The sequence below is a fragment of the Prunus mume genome, linkage group LG4 (genome assembly GCF_029339155.1).
Source record: "Prunus mume cultivar Tortuosa linkage group LG4, ASM2933915v1, whole genome shotgun sequence".
Lineage (NCBI taxonomy): Eukaryota > Viridiplantae > Streptophyta > Magnoliopsida > Rosales > Rosaceae > Prunus > Prunus mume.
Genome location: NC_142701.1, coordinates 16350275 through 16365589, shown reverse-complemented (window position 1 = coordinate 16365589; position 15315 = coordinate 16350275). Strand labels below are relative to the sequence as shown.

The 15315-nt window shown below is 37.5% G+C and overlaps 2 protein-coding genes across 2 annotated transcripts; both read right to left on the bottom strand.

Moving 5' to 3' along the window:
- Positions 1-2695: 2695 nt before the first annotated feature.
- Positions 2696-5571, bottom strand: LOC103327246 (SNF7 family protein). The gene is given in 8 exon segments (XM_008229544.3): positions 2696-3114; positions 3235-3364; positions 3477-3645; positions 4159-4289; positions 4612-4655; positions 4658-4793; positions 4901-5080; positions 5172-5571. Coding segments are annotated over 8 exon segments (1299 nt in total). The 5' UTR covers positions 5430-5571; the 3' UTR covers positions 2696-2863.
- A 2689-nt stretch (positions 5572-8260) lies between these two features.
- On the bottom strand, positions 8261-13769 carry ASY3 (asynaptic protein). Its single transcript, XM_008229546.3, is given in 10 exon segments — positions 8261-8557; positions 8966-9057; positions 9543-9677; positions 10518-10563; positions 10565-10577; positions 10649-10798; positions 10915-10978; positions 11360-11516; positions 11607-13205; positions 13677-13769. Coding segments are annotated over 10 exon segments (2421 nt in total). The 3' UTR covers positions 8261-8485.
- Between the last annotated feature and the right edge of the window lie 1546 nt (positions 13770-15315).

The window sequence follows — 15315 nt, the reverse complement described above, 5'->3', positions numbered from 1 at the left end:
CATGATGGATTCCTGCTGCAGTGCAAACCTATGATGTAATGCAAACCGCGTTTAACAGGGACGAGAGACAGGTGTCCGCGTTTTCATTCCAAAAATGCTTTTCCTAATACTCACTTTCCCGCAAGGAGTCAAACTATGAAAAGCATGTTATGAGTTATGGGCCCATCACCGATGGCCCATCGGACGATGGGTGGGAATGGATACCAGTCATAGCCAGATGGCACTCATCCCAGAACCCCAACACAACACTTGTGCTGTGCTGAGGCTGACCCCAACCTCAAACGGTCAAATTTCCTCATCCCTACCTATAGCTACTATGTGCTCACAACTTCCCACCGACGGATTCTACCTTCACACCTACTGCTTTTCCTTCCTCATTAACATTAGATTATCATTTCTTTTGCCAACCCTGGGAATTGGGAATGCGTTCTATCTTAAGCTTAACATTAATTATTAATTAACTATTTAATCAATCAATTAAATCCGACCAAATTTGTTTTTATTAATCAATACACTTCTCGTCTAACTGCCGTTCAACGACCGTTGATCCCTTCCCTCCATTTGACCGGTCACCTTTCTGATTGTGAAGCCACCTCTGGCAAACGACAGCTGCTGTGTTGTGTCAGTGTAGTCATTCTGATGCCCAATCGGGTTTCTTACACGTGTCTCATCATGGTCTCCTCTCCGATGGCCCATTGCCCATGATATGATATGATAATAACAAGGCTCCAAACACAACGTGAGTTGATGAGGCCCTCACAGAGTTCATGGCCTTTGGATGGCTCGCACCTTCTTCAACAATGGAGCCAATGGCCATCTATAATAATCTACTGGGGCCCCATTTTATTGCCATAGATTCAATTCAACTGGATGAGTCATTATATAATGAAGGTGTTATATATCGCATATATCGTTTTTAGGTGAGATTTTATTTCTTAATCGTTGAATTATGCTAAAGCATATTCAAGAAAGATGTCAAATACCAAACATTAAATTTAAATTTGATGGTGATGTGGCAATTTGACATCTTACACAATTTTATACTCCACCCGATATGTCAAATTAAATTATTATTTTATTACATTTTAGTGTTGATTCATTTTTAATTAACAAGAAAATAAAAGAAAAAATAATAAAATATTCATTTGATATCTTGCTTTTGGAATGTCAAAAATAACATCTCAATCTCCAGCCTTCATTCCACATCAGCTTTGATATATCGGTTAGAGTGATGTGAAATGTTATTTATAGTTGTTAAATGTCAATGTGGCATGTTTGATACATCTGTTGGAAATGCTCTAATTAATTTGATTAAGAGATAAAGTCTCATCTAAAAGTCATATATAAGGCCCTCACTATAGAATTCTTGTGGATTGCAACCTCAAATGGGAGAAACACTTTCCATGAAACAAGGATGAAACTATTTTGCTATCTCCGATCAATCATAGTATGTCATGCATGATAATTTTTTAAGTATCTGTGATTGGAAATAGCAAAACAATGCTATCTCTCTTTCATATAAGTTTTCCAGCTCAAATGCATTCCCTTTTTTATTATAGAAAATAATCTGCTTATTCAATTTTGATGACATGTGTCTGTGTTTTCGTCGTTTATAATATGATACAAGCTCTTGAAGTCAACATTTTGTCACTTTCGTTTTGAGGCCAAAGACTCAATCTCAAATGCCAAAAGAGACTATCGATGATTCGAATGAAATTTCTGGCAGTTTGAGAAGAGAGAGAAAAAAACACTGTTCATGCGTTGTCACGTGCAGGCTATATTAGAAAACCTTTATCCAATCAAATCTAGGCATATCATGGTTTTTGTTCAACGTTTGGATTTAGAAACCATGTAGCAGCCACCAAAACCCTAGAGGAGCCAGATAGAGAGCCTTCTTAAAGAGGATAAGTTTTTATACGTTCTGGGTAAAGAGAGCGAAAAGAAAAAGGGGCAAATAAATAATAATAATCAATAATAACGATGAAGAAGAAGAGAGGATCAAAGATGAGCCAATTTACCGGCCAACACTACAATACTCTTGGGCTTGTTTGATAGGGAGTACTGGACTAGACTAGCAAAATGTCTATATTTTCTGTTTATTCAAGGCATAATATGGATATGTTGCCTAACTTGAAGGAAGAATGAGGACTATCTATAAGAGGTTGATAACTAAAACTTATTCCTCATAATCTCACTGTTTTCAAAAGGATTGGGAATAAGTTTTAGTCAACCTCTTATGAATAGTCATTCATCCTCCAAATTAGACAATAATATCCATATTATACCTTGATTACACATGAAATGTAGGCATTTTGCTAGTCTAGTCTAGTCCAGTCTTCCTCCCGAGGTTGAAGTGTCCTCCTACCAAGGCCCTATGACTAAGTCAAAACGAGTTGTATTGGCAGGATTGGACCAGGCGTACGACCAATTGTTCAATTTCATGTCAACAATTTACTCTGAAGTTATTAAACCGAAGACAAAAATACAAATACAAGGCATATAAGGAGGGGATCCACTCAAAACCATACAGGAAGGGACAATAGAATCCGATGTGAAGTTTTATGTGCCATATTGAGCACCAGTTAAGGGGAAAATGCCACTCTTCCCTGATCCGAAGTCGTCCATTTACAAAATTGACTCGGTCATTTATAGGGTTAATTTTGATGTCTTTGAAAATGGCTATTGCAATGCAAGGTTTTTTGTTCAGTTACAAGGGTTTTACTTATGCAGAAAACTATACAAGGAACTCGTTTTTTTACTTATACAGAAAAGAGAAAACTATACAATGAACTAGTTTAGTGATTTGACTATACTCACCACTTGAGCAAAATCATCACAATATGATTCTGGGATCTGGGAACTTTTAGGCAGTTTCAAGCACAGGAGTTTTTGTTTTGTTGTTTCTTATTGTTTCGACAGTGCCCTGAACTGCTGGTGTTCTTGCTAGACCATCATCCACAAGCTTGAGATTTGATAAGGAGTCTATCAATGATTCAGCGGATTTCGAAGCCTCTGTTTCTCCTGCGCTGTTAACCTCAATATCCAGCTCTAATTTCTTGAACTCCTCTTCAATACTTTCTTCATCCTCAACAACTGTGTACAACGAAGTTGATTCTGCAAAATCCAAAGACATCAAATTGGATACGATAACAAAAAGCATTGTCTTGCATGACAAATCCTGCACCACAACAACTCACACAGCTTAATTCAATTTAAATCAAGAATAGGAATTACCTAAAGCATTTTCTATTTGCTTTTGTGTATCAATGCTCTCCTCAATTTCTTGTAAGCTATGTTGGACTTCTTCCACACTCATCTTATTTTCCTTTATTGCTTGAGCTCCAATTTGGATGGCTTCAGAAACCTGCCAACAAGCCAAATTGGATCAGCTTACTGAAGATTTCCACAGTTCAATTTTTTTTTTCTTCATTTATTTAAAAGCTAATATAAAAGATTATCTTCACTCCTAAAATTACCTTCTTTGTGGATTCAGCACTTGCAATAACATCGAGGACTTCCTCCACTCTATTCAAGAGCGTTGCACAATTTTCTCTACTCTCATTGGCCAACTTTAACTGCCTCACATGCCTCAGCGCCACTTTCTTGTTTCCAGAATTCAAACAAGCTAATGCTGATTTTCTTGACCTGCACATGAAATATTATCAACCCCAACTCCCGAGGACATACACACTTGTTTGGAGACCTAGGCATCCCTTATCCACATAAGAACACAGCTCCAAATGAAGAGAGCATAGAAGACTATAACGTATCTTTCTAATGATTCTACTCCCAACATATCTGTGACCAACTAACTAATCTCTTCTGGTTGTCCATGGTTAACAGTGCCAACCAAATCTTCAACCAGCCGGCACAAGCCAGATATCTCAAATAAGTCAAGCAATGACAACACTTAAATTTTATGATAACACACCCTATCACAGCCATCATGGAACAGCAGAGTTCATCTCAGAAACCATTCACAAAGCCCAATTCCTTATTAGTGCTCTGAACATAGATGTCATTGTCTCCATTGATTGAAAATTGGGTGTGAGCAAGGTTGATTGGGATCTATGAAACTATGGTCTTTGATGCTCAAACAAGAAAGCAAGAAAGTGCAGCATGCATATAAAGGAAGTATTGAGAGTGAGAAATAGGTACGTTTGACAACGTTGGTCAATCACATTAAGCTGTTGTTGAAGCTTTTCTGTTGTACAAATCAGGTGCAGAACATCGCAATCTAGACTTGAAATACTAGGAACGGAAGATGCTGAGAGGGAAACTTTCACACCCTGAAAATGAAAAATGACCAAACAAAACAAATCTTAGATTAACCGGGACACTTGGATACTGTAACTAGTACACTCAGCATCTCAACTTATATGATCATATGAAAAATGACTACAGAAGAATGATTAACGTAGTTTATTTGCAACTTTCTAGGCTGCTTTTCTATTAGGGCAGTTTATTTCATGAATTTGTTACTTGTCCTTCTGGTTGACAAATCAATCCATAAGAGTGGCAGGTAGTTGAAGGCCTCCCTCATTTGCATAATTGAACAAAACAAATCGATTGTGTATGATTGTGACAGAAGCATAAGAGAAGTAGTACTACCTCTATGAAGTCTCCCTTGTAAAGTGAGAGATAGCGTGCCTTCCTTGTGCTGACAAGTGAGACAAGAGTGCAGAAGCTTCATAGGCTCCTCCACATATGTCCTGGAACCTCTTCATGGTGACAATGCACGAAGATGTCCAATGACATTCGGATAAAAGTTTCACAACTTCAACAGCTTTATCCTACACATACGAAAATAGCAAAACAAAATTAACCAAGAAGAATAAGCATGGGGCACACAGAAACTAAGATATTAGACTACACATTTTATTTGGAAAATACATGCCACCTTCAAAAGTGATGTAAGAATGAGACGATCCTGGGACATAAGAAGTTGAGGAGTGGTGGTCCTGCTCCTCCTAATCATGGAGTTGGTAAGTCTTGTGAAAGCCTGGGAGAGACGCCCTGCAGTGGGGTCCACAAGATCCACGCTGGGCAGCACAATCTCACCTTCATTATACATTTCAAACTGAAATAAGAGAGAGAATGAATGAAGAAATTTATATTATTGACCAAAAAGAAAAAGAGTGAAGGATGATGAAAAGGGGAAAAAAATATACCAAGACACGGTCGAGGGATAATGGGGTGAGGCCTCCTCGATTGAACCATTGGTTGTTGAGGTGAGATGGTTTGATGATGAAAAGGCCCAGTTGGCGAGCAACGCTGAGAATTAGATCTCTCCAGAAGAGGTAAGTGGGTTCCCAGTCGGATCTCTGGCCACTCAACGCCTTGAATCGGGCTCTGCTCATCACCTCATCATCCCAATCATCTCCCACTTGTTTCCTTATCACCTCCCTCACTCTCTCACTCTCTTCCATCTTTTTCACTCTCTGCAGACTGCGCTGCTTGCTTGCTTCCTTCTCCAGAACCGGGTTCAAACAAAACCTAACCAACGAATATCATAGATGTCGTCGCTTGTCTGCCTGCCAGTTAGCCAGTTACAGTCTCCTCGCGGGATTTTAAAAAGCGGGAGGACAATTCCAACTTACCACCTCTTTCCAGCATTTAGGCCCCGTTTGGTACATGGGATGGATTTGATGGGAAATCACTGTCACATGCCGGGTATATTTATATATCAGTAATGGATATGGAAGGAAAGAGAATGATTTCCATTCTTGACTTCCGCTCCATTTACTTGCAATCAATAATGAAAAAATAAGTGGGCCTTACCTCAAAATCCGTAATCACATTCCTCAAAACTGTATCATATCAACTAGGGAGGTAATCGATATGATTCTCATTCTTGTTTTCCTTAGTAACTTCCAAAAATATCCTTATCACTTTACCATAATTCCAAAACACCCCAAACCCTATAAGAAAATAAATAAATAAATAAAAACTCATGCCAAGAAGTTCAAACACGCTCCAAGGCATTATTGGAGTTTTTTTTTTTTTTGGTTTGAAATTGGCTCTGGACAAATGTGTTATTAAAATTATCATTGAATTTGGCTCTTGTTGTTCATCTTGTTTAGCATATTGATTCCTCATGTTTACACTGCCTTACTAGTTTGCCGCATGATTAGTTTTGTCTCCTTAGCCAATTTGAGAATTATATATATGTTGTGGTGAAAATGTGCATGGCATTTTAGTAATCAAATTAATTTGGATTCTGATTCATAAAAATTAGTAAACAATAACAATGGGAATCAACCTTATTCTTTTGCTAATTCCATATATTTAGTAAACAGCTTAATGAGAATGATTCTTTCCATACCAATTCAATACTTCTCCGATTCCTAAATTCTTTGATTCCTTATTTTCTCCATTACTATACGTAAACATGCCCGTCATTTCTCAATGAATGGGAATAAAAGATTCATTTCCCATGTTTGGTAATGTCGAGAAAGTAACCGGGATATTTCACTTTGTTTCCTTTTCCATGTTTGTTTTGAGTAGGAATGGAAAACAAAGTTTGTATAATTTTCTAATTATATCCATATTAAATCAAATAAAAAAAATGCATTTAATGATACGTTGTAATTATAAATTGTTCATAGGGACAAAATAGTCATGAAAATTGTGCATTGAATGTTGGCTCATTTTCCCAAACTTTCCCATGAGGAGGGAAAACAAAACTCAAGTTAAGAGGAGGGCTTCACTTTCCCACATACTTTCCCATGTGAGGCAACTATTTCCCATGCCTGGACTTACCAAATATGGGAAAGCAATTGAATTCCATTCCCAAGTCTCATTTCCCATGAACTAAACTGGGCCTTATGGTTTTTTTTTGGTCGAAATCATTTATGTTTGTTTTGTTGGGTTTATCTCCCCAACTCGAGTGTTTTGATTTGGGTCTTTACACGAAGTATGACACGTTCAGCGCCGTTTTTGCCCCTCATCCCCTCCCCTCTTCTTCCTCTTTTTTTCTCCTTCCTCCTTTTCCCTCATCTTCCTTTCTCTCTATTTATCTCTCCTTGTTTCCCTCTTTCTTTTACTATTTCCTCCTCACCCTCCATGGTGATTTTGCCTCACCCTCTGTGGTCCCCACCCAAAATGGGTGTTTTTCCCCTAAGCTTTGTCTCAGATCTGGGGCTTCTTGCCTCCACTTTGGTTTACTTTAGTTTTTTTTTTTCTTTCTCAAGTTAAGCCTACTCTATGAGACCCTTTATCTCCCATCTCTCCATCTCCTTTCATTCCCCAGCCACCTTCACTTTTCACCCTCCACTTCTTACATCTACACTCTCCTCATCTCTTCTATGTAGTGATGTTGTCCATCCATGGCCAGCAACTTCATCTAGGCATTTGTTCTCAACTACCACCGTTTGCTCCTCGGTTCCTCGTTCACCGCTCATGTTGTTCTTCCTCAGTGGTGTGTGGTGGTCCGTGGCTGCGATTAAAGCGCATCTTGCACTTCACACTTGGATTATGGGTGCGCTTCTGCGTGGGTGGCCTGCTCACCTCCATCTTACGTTGGCCTCTTTGATACCCCCTGGTGTCGGTTACTCCTCCTTGGTGGTGGCAGATCTGTTTCTGGTGGTGTTGTTGGCATGCTATGGGTGGCTGCTCTTGTGTTCTAGATCTAGGGTTTCTTTGTTTAATATTTTATGGGCTTTTGTTGTTTATTTGGTTATCTATCCTTGGGCCTGCTATATGTGTTGGTATTGGCCTGCATTGGAAATGAGTTTTCTCAATTTGTAATGTTTCCCACTATTAATGAATAGTATTCCCTGACCAAAAAAAAAAACACGTAGTATGACACGAGAAGTCGATTTAGCAAGCAAGTCATTGAATCTTAAAGGATTGATGTAGCTAAAATAAGTGTTATTTTCTTAAAAGAAAAAAATTAATCTGCCAACAGATTGTTAACTCATGATGTGGTACAGATCTTTTTTCACGTGACCAATGCAAAACCCCCCTTTTTTTTTCCTTTCATAGCCGAAGGTAGAGAGAAACTTGCACATTACAAGAATAACACGATTTCACCATCCCCAATCAATCATGTTCCACCACGCGTGATAACTTCTCTAAATAATGAAATTTGTTTGGTTGGGTTGAGGATAGCAAAACAATGCTATTCCTTTACATGCAAGGTAGAGTAGCCTAAATGTGCTACGTGGCTTCCTGGATCTGCCACATAAACTTCTAGGTATCCTTATGTATTAAACCTAATTCTAAAATATGTACAATAAAAATACCTCATGTGGCGGAATAAAAAAAAAAGGAAATAAGTCCTCCCTTTGCTTTCCTTACTCCATGTTCAACTATACAAACATGTTACAACAAAACCAAAGAAAGAGATTACTGATATATTTCTAAGCAGTAAATGTGATTAGGGACCAATATGTTACTTTCAAGACTTGCAAGAAGCAAACTTGGAGCCTGTCTCTATCTCTAAGCAAAGTCCTATCTTTCTAGTGAGCTTTACACCTTGTAATCAACTTAGAATACCCTCTTTCAAACACAAAGCCAGTTCGTGTTTCAACTGGAGCATCTTCCCACGTCCCATCTGCAATTGGTGAGAACAAAAAGATATGTTTTAGTAGAAACCTGAGTTGAGCATTATCTAAGTAAAGATAGCAAGATGACAGAAGAGTATTACAAAATGATTACAGTTTTAAACATCTTAACTCAACTACGACCTCAAACTCTACAGTACAGTGAAAAAAAGTTTACAAGATAATCTCTGCTGTGTTGTCAGAAAATATAATAAAGAAAAATAGCAACTAATTCACAGGTTCTGTTCTAATAAGGTCCATTGACTGAAGTGCTTGGATTGGAGTTTTCCAACCACCATATGCAACCACTCCACCTATATATGCATACCACTGCATCATAGCTTTATACCAAGATTACAGTATGCAAATAATTGTATGAAACTCAACAATAAATTTATATAATCAGAAGGAAAACTTGCCTCTTGCATGACTTGGATTCTTCTTTGGGCATCATTGAGTTGAGTCTCAATTGCTTCTTCCACTTGTAACAGAAGCTTTCTGTGTGATGCTCCTGTAAGTAAAACCGAATCAAAAGAGTATAACAGAATTTTGCACATTGTTTGTTTACAATGAGAATGCAAACAATTTTAGTTCATCTAAGGAAACTGCCTTTATGTAGTTTTCAAAATAAAGATCATAGCCTTTCACAGTACGGTCTGGGTTCAAGTCTGATTTTTGCTGTATGACACAATGCCGCCATGCAAGCAGAGCATCTACCAAGCAAGGCATAGGATGCATGGAATTTTTGTGAAGAGAAAATTAATCTCTCCATTGAGTTTTGCATGGGGTTCAAGAGCAGGATATGTTTCTACCCGTGATTATGGAGATGTCACCATATTAAACAATTGAATCTTGTATATGTATCATTTAGCTTCTTGAAAGTATCATTTATGGGCAATCTTGGTTGACATGATATAACACCTATACAAACACATTTCAGTGAAGAGTTGACACAAAAAGGATTATAAGGATCTAAATATAGAGAAGCTGTCATACTTTGCTTTTCCACGGTTCCCTTAAACTCTGTCTGGTACACTTCCAGCCCTTCAAGTGTGCTTCTGCAATCTTGAAGATGCTGATTGACCTGTTCCTTGAATTTGTCATAAATCACTTTCAAGTGTTCTTGTTGCTCTGCATAGAAAGGAAGTGGGGTTTCAGGTTAAGCTTCAATGAGAGAAAATCCCACATCCAGACACATACAGACTAAATTGACCCCAAAACCCTTTGTCCTCCCTGAAGGGAAACGAATCACCTATAAAATCCGTATCACCCCAAACAAGCTAAGTCAAAGAGATTGCTACAGAACTCCACTCGCTCAAAGAAGAAAATATGGTATATGAACAAATTTCAACAAAAAGAGTACTAAGTATAACTTATTAAAATCCAACATCTTAAAGGTTGAAGTTATCCAACCCAAAACCATTCAGCAATGGATAGAGAGACCCAAGACTTTAAAACATGTAAAAGATAATGATATTCATAAGAACTAAACTAATCTCCACCTACAAGCTAGCATTAGGTGCTCTCATGGTAAAGAAAGACGTGCAAACCTCACAACTTTGTGGATAAAAAGAACAAATTTTCCAGTAGAACTTGGAACATCACCTAATATACGAGAGTAGTGCAAAAAGCCAGAAAATTAATTTTCAGAAGAAAAAAAAATTCACATAACTGAAACCCTTTAAAGAAGGTTGATTGATTGTTGTTGATGACATAAGTGCTTATCAAGATGCATCTAAGGATAAAATTTGCATTTACATATCAGTCATAAATATAACCATGTGTGCCATAGGAGTGTGTACAGTTCATCTTGGTCAGAAAATTATCAAACCACTACTAAACAGAAAGGTAAAACATACTTAGTTACAGATGGAAATACATGGTTAATAGTAATTATTTATGAGATTCAAGTTAATTAAATCAGGACCTAAAAATTATCAATTAAACATGTAAACGATAAAATTTTCTTACCTTCAAACCTTGATTCCAGCCTTTTTCTCTTTGATTTACTGAGATTTTGTGAGCTTTCCCCTGAAAAATAATCCAGAGCACACTAAGAAATTGTTAACTTTAACAGGAAGCCTGCAGTTGAAAGTACCTACACGTCCGTTTGAATCTGAGACTCAACATTCTGCAGCTGCATATGTATCTCCCCGGCAACAGACATCAGAATTTCAGAGGATTTCCTATTAGTTGCTGACCTCAATTTGGTTTTAAGTTTTTCTAATTCCAAGGCAAACAGTTCAACAGCCCTGAAACATTGTCAAGTGAGACAAAAGTAAACCACAAACGGAATGTGAATATAGAAAACTAGTTTGTATATTGCACCAATTCACATATGTACAGATAGAAGGGAGAGAAGAAAAACCTAGCCAGTCCATCCACTTGGTTAGGCTCTGAAGGTTCCTCTATCCAATTATCTTCTCCTGTCCCTGCAACACCAAATATTCATGCAGAATGAGAGAGGGTGAGGTGGCTGTTATCTTTGAATGATCAAAGGTAGTGATTTGCTGGCTGCAGAGCCTTTCATCTGGGAAAAGTTCGAATTTTAGTTTTCAGCCGTACTAGTTTCTGGAGAGAATATATTTTTCTAGGCAACCTGCACCGGATGGTTAGATAAATGAAGTAGCTTTCATTGTGCCCCCGTGGCAGGGGTGAGGGAACACATATGGCAGTATCTTACATCATACAACATACAGTTAAGATAATTGTATTTTACAGATGCATAACCAATCAAGTGACCTTGATTTTAGCAGAAAATTTCTGGAAATGCATTTATCATACAGTTAACAGAAGTGTTTAAGTGAACATACAGTCATGTCCGTGGATAATGGGAGAACCTTCTTCACAACTCCCTAAGTCTCTCTCTTCAGATGATGATAAAAACAGGCCATCTTCTGCATCATTTTCTTCCACGTCAGGTGCTGTTTTTCTCAATGGAGAATCCTTGAGTTCCTCTTCTACAGTATCCTGAAATTCATTAAGGAAAGGCAAAAACAAAAATAGCTATCAAAGACAGGCAAACTGGGAAACTACTTACCGTTCAATAACAAAGGATACAGAAGATTTGGTTTGTCCATTATCACAAAAATCTTGTTTTGAAGTCCAGAAAGTCCTGAAACTATGAATATCTCCCACAGTAAATCTCCTCTCTGATTGTGCAGGGCTACTAACATGGTCTGATTTTGGGATTGAGCTAGGAGAAGAGCTTGACACAGGTGTTTTAATTCCAAATGTTGGACTTAGATAATCATCTTCTGGATTAGCATCATTCTTCAAGCTTGGATTGCCATTGTCTTCTTCATGTTGGTCTTTATTTTCTATAGTGTCAAAGTCTTGTTTAAATTTCTTGGTGGTCAGTGATGATTGATAGATTTCTTGCTCTTGGATATTCTTCTCCAGTTCAAGATACTCTCTTTCATTCTCAGGTAGGCAACCATGAAAATTTCCCATTGTCTTATCTACAGAAGTAGCTTGCTTAGCAGGTGATGGTGTTTCACTCCTATTAATTGGTTGCTGAATCTTAGTTGACTTATCCTTTTCCGGAAGGCAGATCCCAGGAAACTCAGTTCTGAAACTTTTGTTCTCTCTCTTCTTCCATGTAGACTTTGAGGATCCACCAGCAAAAGAACCATGTAGTTTTTCGCAGCATTCTTCAAAAGAAAATATGCTGTCCTCTCTATGTTTCATTTTGTAACCAGAGGATGGACCATTTGTTGCAGTTCTATGTTGTTTTTTAGTTGGAGCTCTCTTTCGGCTCAAAGAACGAGTCACTGGTCTCCTGACAACATTATCAGGACTTTCAGAATCCATTTCTATAGTATCTGAATTTTGTCTGGGATTGATAGATACATCACCCTTTTCATCATATTTTTGCCCTGGTTTATCAGAATTCTGCTTGGACTTGACAACTGTGGCACCCATTTGATCAAATTCCTGCTGTGGATTTAAATTATCATCACCAACCTCATGAAGCTGAGATTTGGAACGCTGATCATCTGGTGAAGAAACTGTTCCCAAAATCTCCCAAAGCTTCATTCTGAGAGTTTCAGTTCTTCTGCCTTCTGTTGCAACTGCTTTATCCACTAGCACCTCCTTATCCGACATTATGACTTCCTTTGCAGTCTCAAATGTGAAATCTTGGACCTCCACTGCTCCATCCTTCACTTCCTTCTTTTGGTAGGTAACTCTATCAAAGTTATTCTGTTTCTTACCATCTGACTCCAAAAACGAGGTTTGGTTTGCAAAAAACTGAACGGAGTATGTAAGTGGTGCATTCCTAGCTCCATCAAGTTTGTACTGCTTCCCACTACCGGATGGCAAATTAGAATATTGTTTTGCATGAAGAACGGTATCTGAAGTCCGCATTTTCTGGTGCAATGATGTAGTAGTAATCCGTGGGGAATTCACCTGCTGTGGATCCTTAGTTTGTTTTGCTTTCTTGGAAGCTGTGAATTCTTCCTTCTTGCTTTTTCCCTGTGTGGTATTTCCTAAGTTAGATTTTTCCATTTCTGCATTTGGCACCACAACCTCCCCTTCCCTTGTGACTCCAGACTTTTTCTTGGCTAATTGGTCTACCATAATTCCAATGGATATCTTTCTCGATTGGCTAGACGGATGATTAATGCTTCCAAAACTCCGACAATTGCTTGTTTGGTCCTGAAACAGATTTTTTGAGGCATCAAGCACATAATTGTTGTTCCAGTATCTACTAAAAATTGCAAGTGTTTAGGTTTATTGGGGCTTGCAAATCCTAATTCGACTCTACCATTTTGTTTCCTTTGTATTCCTTTTGAGATGAATATAAATCCAAGAAACCATCAATAAAAGGGAAACTAAATATCAGGTGAAAAAACCTTTTTCAGATTGCACAGATCTGGAATCCATTAACAACTCAGTTAACATAACTAAGTTACACAAAGTAAAACCAAAACGGCATCTATGGGTCTTATACCAGATGACACAGTTGCTAACAATTAATAAAATAGTTATTATGAGCTAATTATAGCATATACTAAGCTACACAAAGATTATGCACCATTTAACAAATATGAAAAGGAAACTGGAAAGCTACAACAAGTTCTGCCATTGGCAATACAACTACAGCGTATTAAAGTTGTTACTGCTTACATCCCGTAAATATTGTCGTGTATCAACCGACATTGGTTCTACACCACCCTGAGAACGCATAAACAGCAAAATTGCAGTTGTAACCTGAACCATAGAAAACACAATTTAGTTAAAGAAACAAAGAAAGATGCAGAAAGGAGAGGAGGGGGTATAAAAAATTAATATTGTTTGCTGAGGAAAAATTTGTGAAGTGAAGCTAATACAAACTCAGTACCATGATAATTCATTTCAGACCCAGACCACCAAGATGGTAACTGTTTGATATTAGGTAGTAGAGTTTTCAAATTGCTAAAAGAGTAAAAACAAACACAATAGAAAGCGCTTGATTTAATATTTCATTATGATTTCTTATCCTTGTTTTCTGAGTAACCAAACATAGTATCTGACACACAAAATAAACCCAGTGCTGATATAAATATCTCTAAAGCAATGAAAACATGAGAAGGAAACCCACCTAACTATGAATTCACCATCCAATAGGAAAACAAAGGAAGATAAAAAAACAAAAATCAAATAGGTAAATCCCCAATAATCACGACGCTTCCTTTTCTCATGTAAAATATTTCACTACTTCTAAATCAGACTCATCTAACTCATACGATAATCAGACTGGTAAACCCTAACTCATAGAAAACCAATCTCAGGCTTCAGACCCTCGTATTTTACATTTTAGGTTCTGCATCTGAGATCAGATGACTAAGCAGAAGGTACGAGCATGCAAAATTCAAAAGCTAAAAATAGAAGAGATGAAGCTATCCCAACTATTCAAGAAAAAATCGAAGTATAAAATCTGCTAATGCAAAAATAATCGAACAAAACGAAACGAATCAAAACCGAAACATTTTCATTCATAAATAGCTTACAGCTTATTCACCGTTGTGTTTGATGATCGATGAGCTCCAGCTTTATAAATTCACAAAGTAATTTTGACAGCTGAAGGCGAAGCTGAGGGGTTCCTCATAAAGATAAAGCAAAACAGAGAGAGAATTATCGAGAACAGTTTGAAAATAATGAAAAGAGAAGGCGGGAAAAACGTGTGCGTTTTTCGCAGAATGGAAAGCCCTGGCGATCGTCCAAAAGTTCAAAAATAAGATGAGGTTTGACGGGCTCACTCTATTCCGGGTGAGTAGGGTGCACTCCTTTTCAACTCAGTTGACGACACTGCCCCTGCTTTTTCAGGGTATATACCATTTCCAACTCAAACGTCCCAAATCCAATTCTTTTTAGCTAAAATTAAGAAGGGGAAGGGGATATGACAAAAAATAAAGCAAAAAATAAACAAAATATATGGGAAGGGGATATTCTCACAGAAACACGGGACAGTATGTCATATAAGTTTAAATCTGAGATCGTTGATTTGCAAGTTAAGGTCCTTGTTCATTAGACTACACCTCATTAGCATCCCAAATTCAAATTCGAAATTCTAAGCAATGACAAATAGCCCTAAACATTTTTACCTCCAACTACTTGAGACTTTAAATTTATTAATTGTTTAAAAAGTGTTTTATCAAATTTTCTTATCAACAGGTCTAGGAGAATAACAATCAAACACACCAAGATACAATATGACCAGTCAACAACTAGCCATAATTAACAAAAACTATATATGCACTCAATCAATCGAAATAACTTGCAAGCT